This window comes from Oncorhynchus masou, chromosome 18, assembly GCF_036934945.1.
Source record: "Oncorhynchus masou masou isolate Uvic2021 chromosome 18, UVic_Omas_1.1, whole genome shotgun sequence".
NCBI classification, from domain to species: Eukaryota; Metazoa; Chordata; class Actinopteri; order Salmoniformes; family Salmonidae; genus Oncorhynchus; species Oncorhynchus masou.
This window is the reverse complement of record NC_088229.1, coordinates 38,335,350-38,351,168: the sequence shown is the minus strand read 5'-3', so window position 1 is coordinate 38,351,168 and position 15,819 is coordinate 38,335,350. Positions and strand designations below refer to the sequence as shown.

General features: G+C 44.6%; 1 protein-coding gene across 1 annotated transcript in view; it reads right to left on the bottom strand.

Moving 5' to 3' along the window:
- The window catches only part of LOC135504541 (ephrin type-B receptor 2-like), a 60,763-nt gene that overhangs the window by 24,576 nt on the left and 20,368 nt on the right, over nt 1–15,819 (bottom strand). Inside the window, exons 2-3 of the mRNA XM_064923229.1 lie at nt 2,359–2,423; nt 1,050–1,734 (exon numbers count right to left, since the gene is read on the bottom strand). Coding sequence (XP_064779301.1) covers nt 1,050–1,734; nt 2,359–2,423 — 750 coding nt within the window. The remainder of the gene's footprint in view (nt 1–1,049; nt 1,735–2,358; nt 2,424–15,819) is intronic.

The following is a 15,819-nucleotide window of genomic DNA, read 5'->3' as shown; positions in this document are numbered from 1 at the left end:
CACTGCTCTCCATGGGAGAGAGGAAGACGGGGTGAGGTTAGAGAGCTTGACCCTAGAGCATGTTGAGTAGCCAGTAGAAGTGTTACGCAGAACATAGGGCATTTCTTGTCCTAACATGAAATGCCTAACATAAACCACGAAGCATAGGTCATTAATAGATCCGTCAGCTATGGGCTATATACTGTAGAAAAGCTGGGTGAGTATGAAGGTGCCTGGTGATGTGAAGTCACTGTCCTCTTCCAGTGGTCAAATTACCATCAAAATGGACTCTTGAATAATGATTTCCTGGATGACTAAACCAGATTTAACAACATAGGGGAGTCACTGCTGTGTGACAGTATGACTAAGGCTCAGTAATATCATTGACTACCTCTAGCTATTTAAGTGTCCCTCCTCCCCAAAGAAACCTTCACACCGTGAAGCACGGCAGAACAGGTCGTTGAGGGCTTCATTAGCCGTGCTTGATATTTCTAATCAAATAGCCAGGGATTTGTGTGTGTGTGTGTGTGTGTGTGTGCCAGACATTTTCCTTGTCTCTTTCTTTCTTCACTCATCACAGAAATACATTAGGGTAAGGGAAGACACTAGGATAGTGCTTTCTTGGCATAAAGTGATATCTCTCTGAATGCAAGGCTGGGACATAGGTCTACGGTTTAAAGACACCTCTAATTACCCTCAACACTCTCCCCTACAGCACATTCTTGACCCATCTTTCCTGGCACTAATTGTGTTCCCTTAGTGACTCTACTGTAGTTAGTAAACCAACGGTATATGCATTAAAGATGTAGGATCTAAATTTGAAACTTGTAGTGCATTTGACATGTAAAAAAGCTTCTGAAGTTTGTAATTTCCACTTAGAAATTTCAGACTTGATTTTCCCTTCCGAAAAAAGTATCAGCCAATGCAAAAATGCCTATTATAATCCAAATTAAGATCCTACATCTGTTCAAGTCTCTATCCTCTGGCTTATCACTAATCTCAATAAGTAAATGACCCCAAGGCAAAACAGTCCACAGTAGTAGTAAACACATTATATCAGCAGCTCTCACCTCGACACACCGTGCCATTCTCCACCGCCTCGTGCCCAGCCTTGCACATACAGCGCCCTATGGGCACCATCCACTCCCCGTCCCCGTTACAGTAGAGCTTGATGGGCACATCCACCTCCTCCCCATTGGGCACACACACACCCCGCGCCGCCACCAGGGAGGTGCTCTCCGCCCCCGACAGGGTCTCAGGGAACACAGCGCCATTCTCGACCACGCGGGGGCACTTCCTGTAGAAGACGCGCACGGCGATGAGCGACATGCAGCTGCCGTAGTCCTGGAATGCCAGGTAGAAACCCTGGCGTGACACGGGGCCGAAGCTCCGTACCTCCCTGTTGATTTTCATCACCCGGCTGCCCAGGTCCACCTGGGAGAAGCTCTCGTCGGCTGCGATGGTGTCCACTTTAATCCAGGGGTTTTCCATCCAGGCCGGGGACACCTTATTGGCCGTGTCCGAGTCTGTCTCGTAGTAGTACAGGTTAAAAGTCTCTTTACAGGAGCCGGGGACGCTGGGGATGGAGCTGCAGTCGCGCACCGAGAACTTAATCTCCACGTGGATGCGCTGGGCGCCGCGCCGGCGGATGTACTTGGTGCGTACCCAGTTGTTCTGGTTGTTGTCAAAGACATTGCACACCTGGTAGGTGCGGATGGTATTCATATTCTCATCGTAGCCACTCACCTCCTCCCACTGCCAGGGACAGACAGAGCAAGAGGTCAGTTTTAACATCCATGACTTGTGAAAAGTCAACATATTATTTGAATTACTTTGATTACTGGTCTTAAAAAACCCAAAGAACCCATATCATGATTAATGTCAAAATAAACGTGCAATAAGATTCAGTTGATGTATCACTTGGCTCACAGCTTTCACACTGTTTATCTTCCTGGCATCACACACTTTATGAATTATTGATTTCAGTATGACAGGGCAATCTTCCTTCAGCAGAGTTAACAAAACAACATCGCAATTCCTCAGACAGCTCCCACTTTTACATTTTACATGAAAGGCATACGTAGGCAAATTTCCCCCAATTCACTTTGCTTAGAAGTTTATTTTATGAAATAAATTATTAACTCTAACCAACTACATCAGGGGGAGAGGTTCACACATGCTGTTTTAGGGCCTTTTGCAACCTATGACCGGATATATTGCTGCCCCTAATTGTATTCCGAACAACAATGCCGTATGAACATGGTAAACAAATAGGGGTACTCATGGTGCTGCAGCTAGAGACGGTTCTGCAAAATGACAAAAAGTTTAAAAAGTTTACAAAATGGTGTGTCATATAATGAGATGCTTTGTTCTACTCACCCCCAATGCTGGATAGATAGTCCATCCCAGCTCTGCTGTTGCCGTCGTAGAGTCCATGAGTATTTCTACAGGGAAATCAAGATGAACAAGTTAATGTGGTATTAAAAATCACAACTTCAAAACAGGGCAACGAAGACAGCAAGACACATGGTACTGTCATTGTGAAATATTGTGGTGAGAGAACAGTATTAACTGTGTATGACTGACCTAAGTCAAAACGAGGATAAAAAAAGTGTTTCTCTAGCCACATATGTACGTTCATCATTATTGCTAGAGGGTTGCGACAATGTTGCCTTCTCTCCCCTCTGTTCTTAGCGTTATATATGGAGTCTACACCTGTACATCTCTCTAAATAGATTAGATAATGACTTTATTATCCCCAAGGGGAAATGTTATCTCTGTGCATACATAATCAAACATAGAGATGGGCATATGCAGACAATAAATACAGGTTCATGAGCGATCAATGATTAACCTGTAAACTACACACACTATACACATCAGTACACTCCGTCACTTAAAATGTTGCCAGGATGCAGTCGTGACAGCTCTATTGGTTAATCATGATACTCCTAACATGGTCTGACAGAATTGCACAATTATGATCATAACACACTTTTGCGACTTGGCGTAGAGTGATACCGTAGAAGTATTGTGTTATGACCCGTGCCCCTGCTTTGTGTTGTTTCAGTGATGGTCTGTGTGCAGTCACGCTAAGGGGGCACAGTGACACTCTGCTGCACCACAACCACACTTAATACAGGAGGAACGGTAGTGAATGACTCTGCCTGGTGACATCTGCTGTCTCTCTCTCTCTCTCTTTCTCCCTCTCTTCAGTATCCGGATACACACGCACGCACACAGTGAAGCCCATAATCTCTCCTCTCACCACCCCCACCAGAAATGGAAGGGCAAGTAGGCTGTAAGTCTTCCCCATTCTGCCTGTGTAGACTGACACATTTTAAATTATTCACAGGGTCCCTATCAGTGAAGTGCTGCTGAGTGGAGAGATGGTACGAACAAGTATATTTAAGCCTTATATGCTGGTAGGGAATACAGGAAGGGGGACAGGCCACAACCTACTCATACAGTGGTAAAACATAGGTTGGACCCTGATTATGTAGACTGAGCAGAATTCTGTCTCTATAAAAATGGACCTGGATGGAAACCGTACTTGGGGGGAAAGCGTTAGAATAAGGGTTAGTTGTTTATCGAGTGTATTTCTCATGATACCACACTGCCTGGTACCCTCACATCTGCAGTTGAGAACAAAGACTTATGGAAAGCCAATAGCATCAATGTCTGGTCCACAGGGACACTGCAACACTGTCTTCCACCCTAGAGAATCAACACTCGCCATTGCAAGGGCCATGATTTCCCACCGGCAACCACATGAACTCGAGCAGGAAAATCTCCTGCTTTTACATTTCCCTATCAATTTGTCCCCAGTCAGGTCGCATGGTCTGGAAAAAAACAGCCCCAATGCTCTCTCTAGCAAACATCTGTCTTCAACTGTTCAGTACATCATGATACCCACTATCAGATGAACTTCTGAATATTTGTTCTCTACAGATTTTTTCCATCAAGGGAGTTTTTCCTTGCCACGGTGCTGCTGATTGGTCTTTGGGATCTAGGCTAGGTTATTGTCGATGTAAGAATTATATATAAATAGAATTTGATTATTGGATTGATTTGTCCCACCATAGGTTGCGGAAAGGGAAGAGGCCGTGGTTGACCCTCCCAGTTCTGAGAACGTTCTAGGAACGTTAAACATGACATTATCCTCGGGACATCGTCACAGAAAAAAAGATGTTGTGGTGGCAGGTGCAGAGAAGTACATGGGTGTACGAGATTTTGCTGCAGAGGAGTTTAAAGGTGTTGAACGATAGTGTCCCGTCCTCCCAGGCTGTCGGCCTGGTGTAGGATCAGATAGGGCCAAGTAGTGGAATAGTGGTGAGGTTTTAATGTGTGTGGGTTTAAATGGTAGGGACATTTTTCTTCCCTTTCCCCTTCCCTGTTGTGCTAGTTCCCAGTTTGTTCCGGGGATGTCCGGGGGGACATTTATAGGACACGCTCAGGAAGTTGTGTCATGGACATGGTCCTGTGGAGATTTTGTCTAGTTACCGGTTTGTTCTGGGGACGTCCTCAGGGACGATTTTAGGATGCTCTTATAATGTACTTTCATGGTCCCCTGGAGGTTTTTGTATTGTTTCCAGTTAGTTCTGGCGATGACCCTAAAGACGTTTTCAGTACGTTCCCAATCAAATCAAATAAATCGGTCATCAGGACGCCGTGTGATGGAGCCAATGTAACGTTCTCTGGGGGACCTTTGTGTAGTTCCCTGCAAGTTACCAGAACGTCACTCAGGATCATGTTAACATTTTTATAGGAAGTTCTCAGGACTTTAATTTTACTAGTCATTAGGATGTCGCATGATGATCCCAATGGAACTTTGGGGGACCTTTGTGTAGGTCATTGAGAACCATGTCATTGAGGACCATGTTAGGACGTTTGTAAGATGATCTTAAGACATTTGTTTCACCAGTCATCAGGACGTCACATGGTGTTCCCAGGTGTCCCAAACCAGAGTTTGTAAAGTTATTAATTGGTATGGGGGTTTTAAGGTAAGTGGGACGTTGTTCAGTTAAAATAATGTAAAACTCTTTAATCAATGACAATATGATTAATTTGACATGATTACCTAGTACCAAATACGTCTGTGGCATTCTCAGAAGTCCCCTACATAATCATTACCTATAATACATCTCTACACTTCACTTCACTTCTAACTGCATCGTAATGCCCACAATAACAAAAGTTTGATGCCAGCAGGTCCTGAGCACTTGTTGAACTACACAATGAACTATTCTATTAAATATGTAACTACCATGTAAATACTCTGGGACCAACATTGTTCTCCAACAGAAAGCATCTCTCAAAAAATGAAACAATTAAAATGACAGCAACATGTCAGTAAACATCGGGGAAAATGACCAAGAATCTCTATTAAACTAGACAAATATGAACCATTACTATGTGTCTGTGTCAATTACATTACCACAAATATTCAATTTAATTCAAGTCAATTGCATGTCACCTTTGAAAGAATCCTTAAATACTTATGGGAGTCTGCGCCATATACAATCTCTAGGGAAGTATGCTATAATGAGCCAATTACAGAACCATAATGGCCAATGATTCCAGTTTCATGTAAGCCACCTGTCGTAGAGAGGCAGTAACCACAGTGGAATAACCACAGTGGAATAACCACATGATTCATCCCCATTATCAACTGACCATAGAGGCTGAATGACATAATGTATGGGGCATTACAACAGTAGGCATTTTATAGTCAAGTTCAGACAAAATGATTGGTCTCCAAATTGGGCCATTTTTCGGGTGATCAGTTCCTGTTAGTATCAGTGTGGATTAATGAGTAGCTGTGAGGGAGGGCGAGCCAGGTGTTGGTGCTGCCGCTGAACGGGAATAAAGAGGCCGGGAGCAGTGACCCGCTAAGAATTCCCATGGACTGAGCCTAGAGGGATTGGGAGGGGAGCAAGTCTGAGTGGAAAGCACGGAGAAGGGAAAGAATGGGTCTATGTGGATACTAGCTCCAGCTCTCCAAGTCATAAAGTAGGCTCAAACTAACGCAGAACAAGGCTCAAAATGCAAGGCATGCACAATCTGATGTACTGTAGCTGCAACAGGGGACAAAGGGAAGTTACTGCATGATGCTCTCCTTTCGTGCCTAGATATGTCATCAAAGCACTTCAGTTTCTGCTTGAGCCCAACCGTGTGCACAGTATGTCGCAGAGATCTTGTCACACACGACACATGGAAGGCTATATTAAAGCTGAGTATTATAAATACTGTACGCGATAAAGAGGTTGTCTTGAAAATGTAACAGAGCTCTACCAGGCGGTTGAGGGTGTCATAATAGCAATGCCATATTAGAATGGCATTTTGCATAGCATTTTTACTCATCTCAACAATATTACAAAAATTACTTTAGGTCTGCTTCAGTGGCGTTCATTGGTAGGTAAGCATTGTTAAACGAGGACTAATGTCACATTTTTACAAATGATAGTAATTTTGCACATGAATATTCAATTGAATTGAAATTAATGTGTTTTCAGGTTTAGTTTGTTTATTAGGATCCCCATCAGCTACTGCATATGCAGCAGATACTCTTCCTGGGGTCCACATAAAACATACAAATACATGAAAAAGTACAGAACAGTTATAGACAAGAACATCATAAGATATTACGTTAAATTACACAACCCTGCCCCTTAGAGGCTGCTGCCCTATATACATAGAGTTGGAATCACTGGTCACTTTAATAATGGAACACTAGTTTGTCACTTTAATAATGTTTAAATAATGTTTACATAGCGGTTTACTCATCTCATATGTGCCACTCCGACATTGCTCTTGCTAATATTTATATATTTCTTAATTCCATTATTTAACTTTTAGATTTATGTGTATTGTTGTGAATTGTTAGATACTACTGCACTGTTGGAGTTAGGAACACAAGCATTTCTGTCACGCCCTGGCCATAGAGAGGCTTTCATTCTCTATTTTGGTTAGGCCAGGGTGTGACTAGGTTGGGCATTCTAGTTTCTTTATTTCTATGTTTTCTATTTCTTTGTGTTTGGCCGGGTTTGGTTCTCAGAGGCAGCTGTCTATCGTCGTCTCTGATTGAGAATCATACTTAGGTAGCCTTTTCCCCACCTGGGTTTGTGGGTAGTTGTTTTCTGTTTTGTGTTTCTGCACCTGACAGAACTGTTCGTTGTCGTTTTTGGAGGAACTTGAAGCAACTAAAGCTGAGAGGCAGCATTATGAGGGAACACGGTTGGCAGCCCCCCCCAAAAAAATGTTTTTTGGGGAGGTGGCACATGGGGAGTGTGGCAGAGTCAGGCTGGAGACCTGAGCCAACTCCCCGTGCTTACTGTGGCGGGTGTCATACTGGTCAGGCACCGTGTTATGCGGTGGAGCGCACGGTGTCTCCAGTACGCGTTCTTAGCCCGGTGCGCTACATCCCAGCTCCCCGCATCTGCCAGGCTAGGGTGAGCATCCATCCAGAAGGGATTGTGCCAGTCCTGCTCTCCAGACCTCCAGTACGTCTCTACGGCCCAGGATATCCTGTGTCTCCAGTGTGTCCTGTGCCTGCGCCCCGCACGTGCCGGGCCAAAGTCACCATCCAGCCAGGATGGGTTGTGCAGGCTCTTAGCCCGAGACCTCCAGTGCGCCTCCACGGCCCAGTGTATCCGGTGCCTCTGCCAAGGACAGGGCCTCCTGTATGTCTCTCCAGCCTGGTGAGTTCTGTCCCTGCGCCCAGAACTAATCCTCTTGCATGTCTCCCCAGCCAGGTGAGCCCTGTGGCAGCTCCACGTACCAGACTGCCCATACGTCTCCTCTCTCCAGTGGTGATCCATGGCAAGAAGCCTCCAGTGATGATCCATGGCATGAAGCCTCCAGTGGTGATCCATGGCAAGAAGCATCCAGTGATGATCCATGGCAAGAAGCCTCCAGTGGTGATCCATGGCATGAAGCCTCCAGTGGTGATCCATGGCAAGAAGCCTCCAGTGATGATCCATGGCAAGAAGCCTCCAGTGATGATCCATGGCAAGAAGCCTCCAGTGGTGAGACATGGCACGAAGCCTCCAACGAGGGCCTCCAGAGCCTCCAGCGACGTCCTCCAGAGCCTCCAGCGACGTCCTCCAGAGCCTCCAGCGACGTCCTCCAGAGCCTCCAGCGATGTCCTCCATAGCCTCCAGCGACGGTCTCCAGTCCGGGCCCGCAACGAGGGTGCCCAGTCCGGGGCCCGCAACGAGGGGGCCCGTTACGAGGGTGCCCAGTCCGAGGCCCGTTACGAGGGTCCCCAGTCCGGGGTCGGCGGCAAGGGTCCCCGCACCAGAGCCACCGCCATAAAGGAAGCCCACGCGGACCCTCCCCTTTAGAGTCAGGTTTTGAGGCCGGAGTCCGCACCTTTGGGGGGGGGGGGGGTACTGTCACGCCCTGGCCATAGAGGATTTTAGTCTCTATTTTGGTTAGGCCAGGGTGTGACTAGGGTGGGCATTCTAGTTTCTTTATTTCTATGTTTTCTATTTCTTTGTGTTTGGCCGGGTGTGGTTCTCAGAGGCAGCTGTCTATCGTTGTCTCCGATTGAGAATCACACTTAGGTAGCCTTTTCCCCACCTGGGTTTGTGGGTAGTTTTCTGTTTTGTGTTTCTGCACCTGACAGAACTGTTCGTTTTGCTCTTTGTTACTTTGTTCTAGTGTTCAGATTTGAATAAACATCATGAACACGTACCACGCTGCGCTTTGGTCCACTCCCTCTTCTTCAGACGAGCGTTACAATTTCACTAGACCCGCAATAACATCTGCTAAATATGTGATCAATGAAATTGGATTTGAATTTAAATGAAGATAAAAGTTACATATAGCAAAAGACACCAAAAGAGCACAAAAATACTATTTATACTACAGGTCGACCGATTAATCGGAATGGCAGATTAATTAGGACCGATTTCAAGTTTTCATAACAATTGGTAATGGGCATTTTTGGACACCGATTATGGCCGATTACATTGCACTCCACAAGCAGACTGCATGGCAGGCTGACTACCTTTTACACGAATGCAGTAAGCCAAGGTAAGTTTCTAGCTAGCATTAAACTTATCTTATAAAAAAAACAATCAATCTTAACATAATCACTAGTTAACTACACATGGTTGATGATGTTACTAGTTTATCTAGCTTGTCCTACATTGCATATAATCGATGCGGTGCCTGTTAATTCTCCAAACGGGTGATGATTTAACAAGCGCATTTGCGAAAAAAGCACTGTCATTGCACCAATGTGTACCTAACCATAAACATCAATGCCTTTCAAAAAATCAATACACATGTATATATTTCCAAACCTGCATATTTAGTTAATATTGCCTGCTAACATGAATTTATTTTAACTAGGGAAATTGTGTCACTTCTCTTCCGTTCTCTGCAAGCAGAGTCAGGGTGTTGCAGCAGTTTGTGCTGCCTGGCTCGTAGCGAACGGTGTGAAGACCATTTCTTCCTAACAAAGGCCGTAATTAATTTGCCGTAATTGTACATAATTATGACATAACGTTGAATGTTGAGCAATGTAACAGCAATATTTAGACTTAGGGATACCACCCGTTAGATACAATACGGAACGGTTTCACGTTTTGTTTTCGAAATTGTAGTTTCCGGATTTTATCATATTAATGACCTAAGGCTCGTATTTCTGTGTGTTATATTATAATTAATTACTCTACGGTCACAAGACGCAGGCCTCCTAATTGTCCCTAGAATTTCTAAGCAAACAGCTGGAGGCAGGGATTTCTCCTATAGAGCTCAATTTTTATGGAATGGTCTGCCTACCCATGTGAGAGACGCAGACTCTGTCTCAACCTTTAAGTCTTTATTGAAGACTCATCTCTTCAGTAGGTCCTATGATTGAGTGTAGTTTGTCCCAGGAGTGTGAAGGTGAGCGGAAAGGCACTGGAGCAACAAACCACCCTTGCTGTCTCTGCCTGGCCGTTTCCCCTCTCTCCACTGGGATTCTGTGCCTCTAACGCTATTACAGGGGCTGAGTCACTGGCTTACTGGTGCTCTTTCATGCCGTCCTTAGGAGCGGTGTGTCACTTGAGTGGGTTGAGTCACTGACGTGGTCCTCTTGTCTGGGTTAGCGCCCCCCTTGGGTTGTGCTGTGGTGGATATCTTTGTGGGCTATACAAGGCCTTGTCTCAGGATGGTAAATTGGTGGTTGAAGATATCCCTCTAGTGGTGTGGGGGCTGTGCTTTGGCAAAGTGGGTGGGGTTATATCCTGCCTGTTTGGCCCTGTCCGGGGGTATCATCGGATGGGGCCACAGTGTCTCCTGAACTCTCCTGTCTCAGCCTCCAGTATTTATGCTGCAGTAGTTTATGTGTCGGGGGGCTAGGGTCAATATGTTATATCTGGAGTATTTCTCCTGTCTTATCCGATGTCCTGTGTGAATTTAAGTATGCTCTCTGTAATTCTCTCTTTCTTTCTTTCTCTCTCGGAGGACCTGAGCCCGAGGACCATGCCTCCGGACTACCTGGCATGATGACTCATTGCTGTCCCCAGTCCACCTGGCCGTCCTGCTGCTCCAGTTTCAACTGTTCTGCCTGCGGCTATGGAACCCTGACCTGTTCACCGGATGTGCTACCTGTCCCAGACCTGCTGTTTTCAACTCTCTAGAAACAGCAGGAGAGATACTCTCAATGATCGGCTATGAAAAGTCAACTGACTCCTGAGGTGCTGACCTGTTGCACCCTCGAAAACTACTGTGATTATTATTATTAGACCATGCTGGCCATTTATGAACATTTGAACATCTTGGCCATGTTCTGTTATAATCTCCACCCCGCACAGCCAGAAGAGGACTGGCCACCCCTCATAGCCTGGTTCCGCTCTAGGTTTCTTCCTAGGTTTTGATCTTTCTAGGGAGTTTTTCCTAGCCATCGTGCTTCTACACCTGCATTGCTTGCTGTTTGTGTTTGGGGTTTTATGCTGGGTTTCTGTACAGCACTTTGATATATCAGCTGATATAAGAAGGGCTATCTAAATAAATTTGATTTGATTTTGATCATTGTATGATTTTTTGTGTGCAAATGAACTCAAACTTACAGACAATGTCAAATGTGATCGAGCGAAGCACCTGAGTGAGTTGGGTGCGCAATTACGCAGGTACTTTCCAAAAACAGATGACACAAACAACTGGATTCGTTATCCCTTTCATGCCCTGCCTCCAGTCCCCTTACCGATATCTGAACAAGAGAGCCTCATCAAAATTGCAACAAGCAGTTCTGTGAAAATTGAATTTAATCAGAATCTACTGGCAGATTTCTGGATTGGGCTGCACTCAGATTATCCTGCCTTGGCGAATCGCACTGTTACGACACTGATACCTTTTGCAAACAAGTACCTATGTCAGAGTGGATTCTCGGCCCTCACTAGCATGAAAACTAAATACAGGCAGAGACTGTGTGTGGAAAATGATTTAAGAAAGAGACTCTCTCCAATACAACCCAACATTGCAGAGTTATGTGCATCCTTTCAAGTACACCCTTCTCATTAACCTGTGGTGAGTTACTCACAATTTTAAAATGAACAGATCAAGTTGTATATATAAGATGGCTAAATGAAGAGCAACATGGTTGATTATTATATTATTATTTGTGCCCTGGTTGTAACGTCTGCTTCCAACTCACACTCTCAAACACATAGATCCCTGAACGCAGCTCACTTTCCAGCCCACTTTCTAGCTCACACTCTCAAACAGATATATCCCCTGAACGCAGCTCACTCTCCAGATCCCAATCACCTGAATTCTGATCACCTGTTCGCACAACTGTATGTCATTTAACACACTAATTAGTTCAGTTCTTTGCACCCCATCATTGTGAGGTATTGTTTGTTTTGTTACACTGTCTAGTCAGAGGGCTGTTTATTTCCGTAGTAGTCCTCCCATGTATCATAGTTTTTGGCCATCATTCCCTGCCTGCACTTTTGCCTATCAGATTTTCTGTCATCAACCTCTTGCCTGATATCCAGGACTACGTTTTTAGCCTTTTCCCTGCCTGTACCGATACCTTTTTAGGAATCCCTGTGTGTGACATTCTGCCTGCCACTGGACCCAGCTACCTGCCTCCTCTTGTTATCCTTTACTAAGAAACACCTGCGGCGCCCTGTGCTTGAAACCAGCACTCTGTCTCCCATCGTACTCATTACACTGGTCCTATAATTGTTCTTTGTCACTTCTCACGAGCTGGGTTATGACAAAAACTCACACTCATTCTATTGTTTAATAAATGTATCGTATAGTGTGTGTGTGGCAGGCTTACAATAATGGCAAAAAAATAACATTTGAGAGTGTGCTGACCCTGGTGCTAGAGGGGGTACGCAGCTGAACGTTTGAAGGGGTACGGCACTATAAAAAGATTGGGAACCACTGTGGTAGAGTGACCAGACGGAAGCCACTCCTCAGTAAAAGGGACATGACAACCCGGTTGGAGTTTGCCAAAAGGCACCTAAAGGCTCTCAAACCATGAGAAACAAGATTCTCTGGTCTGATAAAACCAAGACTGAACTCAATGGCCTTAATGCCAAGTGTATTCTTCTGGAGGAAACCTGGTACCATCCTTACGGTGAAGCATGGTGGTGGCAGCATCATGCTTTGGGGATGTTTTTCAGCGGCAGAGATTGGGAGACTAGCCAGGATCGATGCGAAGATGAATGAAGTAAAGTACAGAGAGATCCTTGATCAGACTGGGGTGAAGGTTCACCTTCCAACCTGATTGAACGTCTCTGGAGAGACCTGAAAATAGTTGTGCAGCAACACTCCACATCCAACCTGACAGAGCTTGAGAGGATCTGCAGAGAATAATGGGATAAACTCCACAAATACAGGTGTGGCAAGCTTGTGTAGATTGATTGGGGGGGGGGCTATTTAATCCATTTTAGAATAAGGCCTAACAAAATGGGACCTAACAAAATGTAGAAAAAGTCAAGGGGTCTGAATACTTCCCGAAGGCACTGTATATTTTGAGATAATATATGACAGAGTGCAGTTTTTTGTCTAATGTCATGTGTTGTCAACAATTAAATAATATTTTTCACCAAAAGAATACTTTAAAAAAATATATATATATATATTTATTTATTTATTTCTTAGTCCACCATACCTTTTAATGGAATATTAACTACCTGGTTGAGAACATTGTTACAAAATTCTAGCTTTTAGCCTTTTTACATTTGAACTATTTATTTTCTTATTCCTACTCATCTCTACTAACAGGAATGGTGCAATATTAATCCCTCACCAACTGAATTCCTGCCTTTTATCCCATATCTTCGGTGATACTCTAAAGTTAGAGTGCAACAACGCTCAACTGCAGCAACCGAAAAGTATCCAAATTAAATGAATTGATACAGGAGGGAGTGGGGAGTTGACCAATCACGTTCAAGTGAAGATTGTTTTCATACCCACTTCTAATTCCATTGTCAAAACATGCTCTACCAGCCGGTTGAGAATATGTTCAAAGGGATAGACAAATCCCCCATTATCTACCACCCCATAAGTATTCTTAAACCAGAATTTAACATGCGAGAGGGAGAGGGGAATAAAGTTACAGAGGTCTCTCTCCCGCTCTCTGGCTCCACGTCCCCCTCCCCACCGTCTGACTCCATCTGTCCCTGCATTCCTACAATATAGAGCTCCCTCTTTCCTTCTCTCACTGTCTTTCTCTCCATATTTCAATGAAAAGTAGGGCACCGAGGAGGAGAGAGTAACTAAGTCCAGCACACATAATCCTTGCAGGCTGCGCCACGCTCTGTACGCCACACTGGATTAAACCCAGGGGACACGTCGCTGGGCTTCACTCACTGGCTTTTATGTCAATGTGCCTCCCGCCACACTGAAACTCTCAGTCCCACATTTCTTATTTATCCATTTTAGGGCCCTGCTTCTTCTGCTGCTTTTATATATCTCTTTTTATTTTATTTAACTAGGCAAGTCAGTTAAGAACAAATTCTTATTTACAATGACGGCTTAACCCGGCCAAACCCAGACAACGCTGGGTCAATTGTGTGCCGCCTGATGGGACTCCCAATCAAGGCCGGATGAGATACAGCCTAGATTCAAACCAGGGACTGTAGTGACGGCTCTTGCACTGAGATGCAGTGCCTTAGACCCCTGCGCCACTCGGGAGCCCAATATTAGCATTGTATTAGCATTGCAGGGCAACATCCCAGAGTTGTGGCATGTTCCACTAAAGCACACACAGAGACCAGCCTGCATCAGAGACCGCAGAGAGAGATGGCACATTTGGACTAAATGGTTCAAAGCATCTTGGCTCATGCATGTTCTTCCAAGGCTACAAATTGAATCAAAGTGCAATATCTATTTTCTCAGGTTGATAACAGCAGCACATTGTTAATACTGATGATGCTCATTCGATATCTTGGTGCATCCTGAAAGATTACGATGGCAAGAAATGGTGAAACTGTGCCATTGACAAGTTTGCGAGATTTTTACCGTCCGAAGAATGGGGCCTCTGATAATCTAAATAAATTATCTCTAAGCAGATGTTATTGCATTATTCGGAGTAGACATTCTCAAGGCCAGAGCCTATGAATTTATACTGGCAGGTCGTCAGCTCAGAATCAAAAACAGTCTTATGCAATTTGACATCTTTAAAATCATTGTCTGTTTTCCCAAGAGGAACAATGGAAAATGTCATGGATAGCTCTTAAAACTTGCTGAATAATTCATGGGAGGTTAATTAATTCACAGCATAGCTTTGAGCCAACATGACATGCTCCAGTTGAAAAGCCTTCACCACCTGCCTGCCTGCTCAAGTGGCCATACTCTAAAAGGAATACAGTAGGCTACCGTTCCACTGTGTCAAGACCCAGACACATTTCTTCAATCGTCTCTGGTTTTGGCATTTGTGTGAAAAAGCACATTGGACACGTCCATTGCCCCATATCAAGCCATGTCAGGAAAAGAGTTGTGAGCATATGTAGGAGATGTGGGAATGCTTACATTGCAGTGAATATAGGAAAATTAAAGTAATTTCTCCCCAAATAATTAGCATTTGATCAACGTGGTAATTTTGGACTCCAATTCCTTTGGGAAAGAAAATTGTTTTGGTTGACCTGTCAAATAAGAACCAGGTGCCCTCAACAGGTATCAACCAGGCCCTACTCACACAAAAAAATGCCATTTTTGTTTGTGTGTGTATATAACAGTTTGTCCAGCGAAGACAAAAAGACTGGACTCTGCACCATTGTAATAGCTGTGACTGTACTTCATAACTCTCTTGCGCTGTGTTTTTAAAGAAAGGACTGCCCAGCCAGCGAGGATCCGTGTACGGTTCAGTGAGCCCCGTTGATTCGTAGTTTATTCTGTCAATAGATGTGTTATTTGTCTGTTAGCATGGAAATGACTGAATTAGCGGGGCTAATGCGACCAATACAATTAGAGCATGCTAGCTAACTCACTCTTACAGCAATAACATACAAAAGCAAATCCCAGGATGCCCCAAATATCTAACAGGTACCGTACACATATATACACCAGGACATGTGCAACAGTGTAACTTTAGACCGTCCCCTCGCCCATACCAGGGCGGGAACCAGGAACCCTCTGCACACAGACAACAGTCACCCACGAAGCATCGTTACCCATCGCTCCACAAAAGCCGCGGCCCTTGCAGAGCAAGGGGAACCACTACTTCAAGGTCTCAGAGCAAGTGACGTCAACGATTGAAACGCTATTTAGCTAGCCGTTTCACATTCGTTACACATGTATATAGTGAACTCATACACCTTGTAAATATGAAAATAGAATACAGTATTTCAGAACGTGACATACCGCTTGAATGTCAATATCAGACTGGGA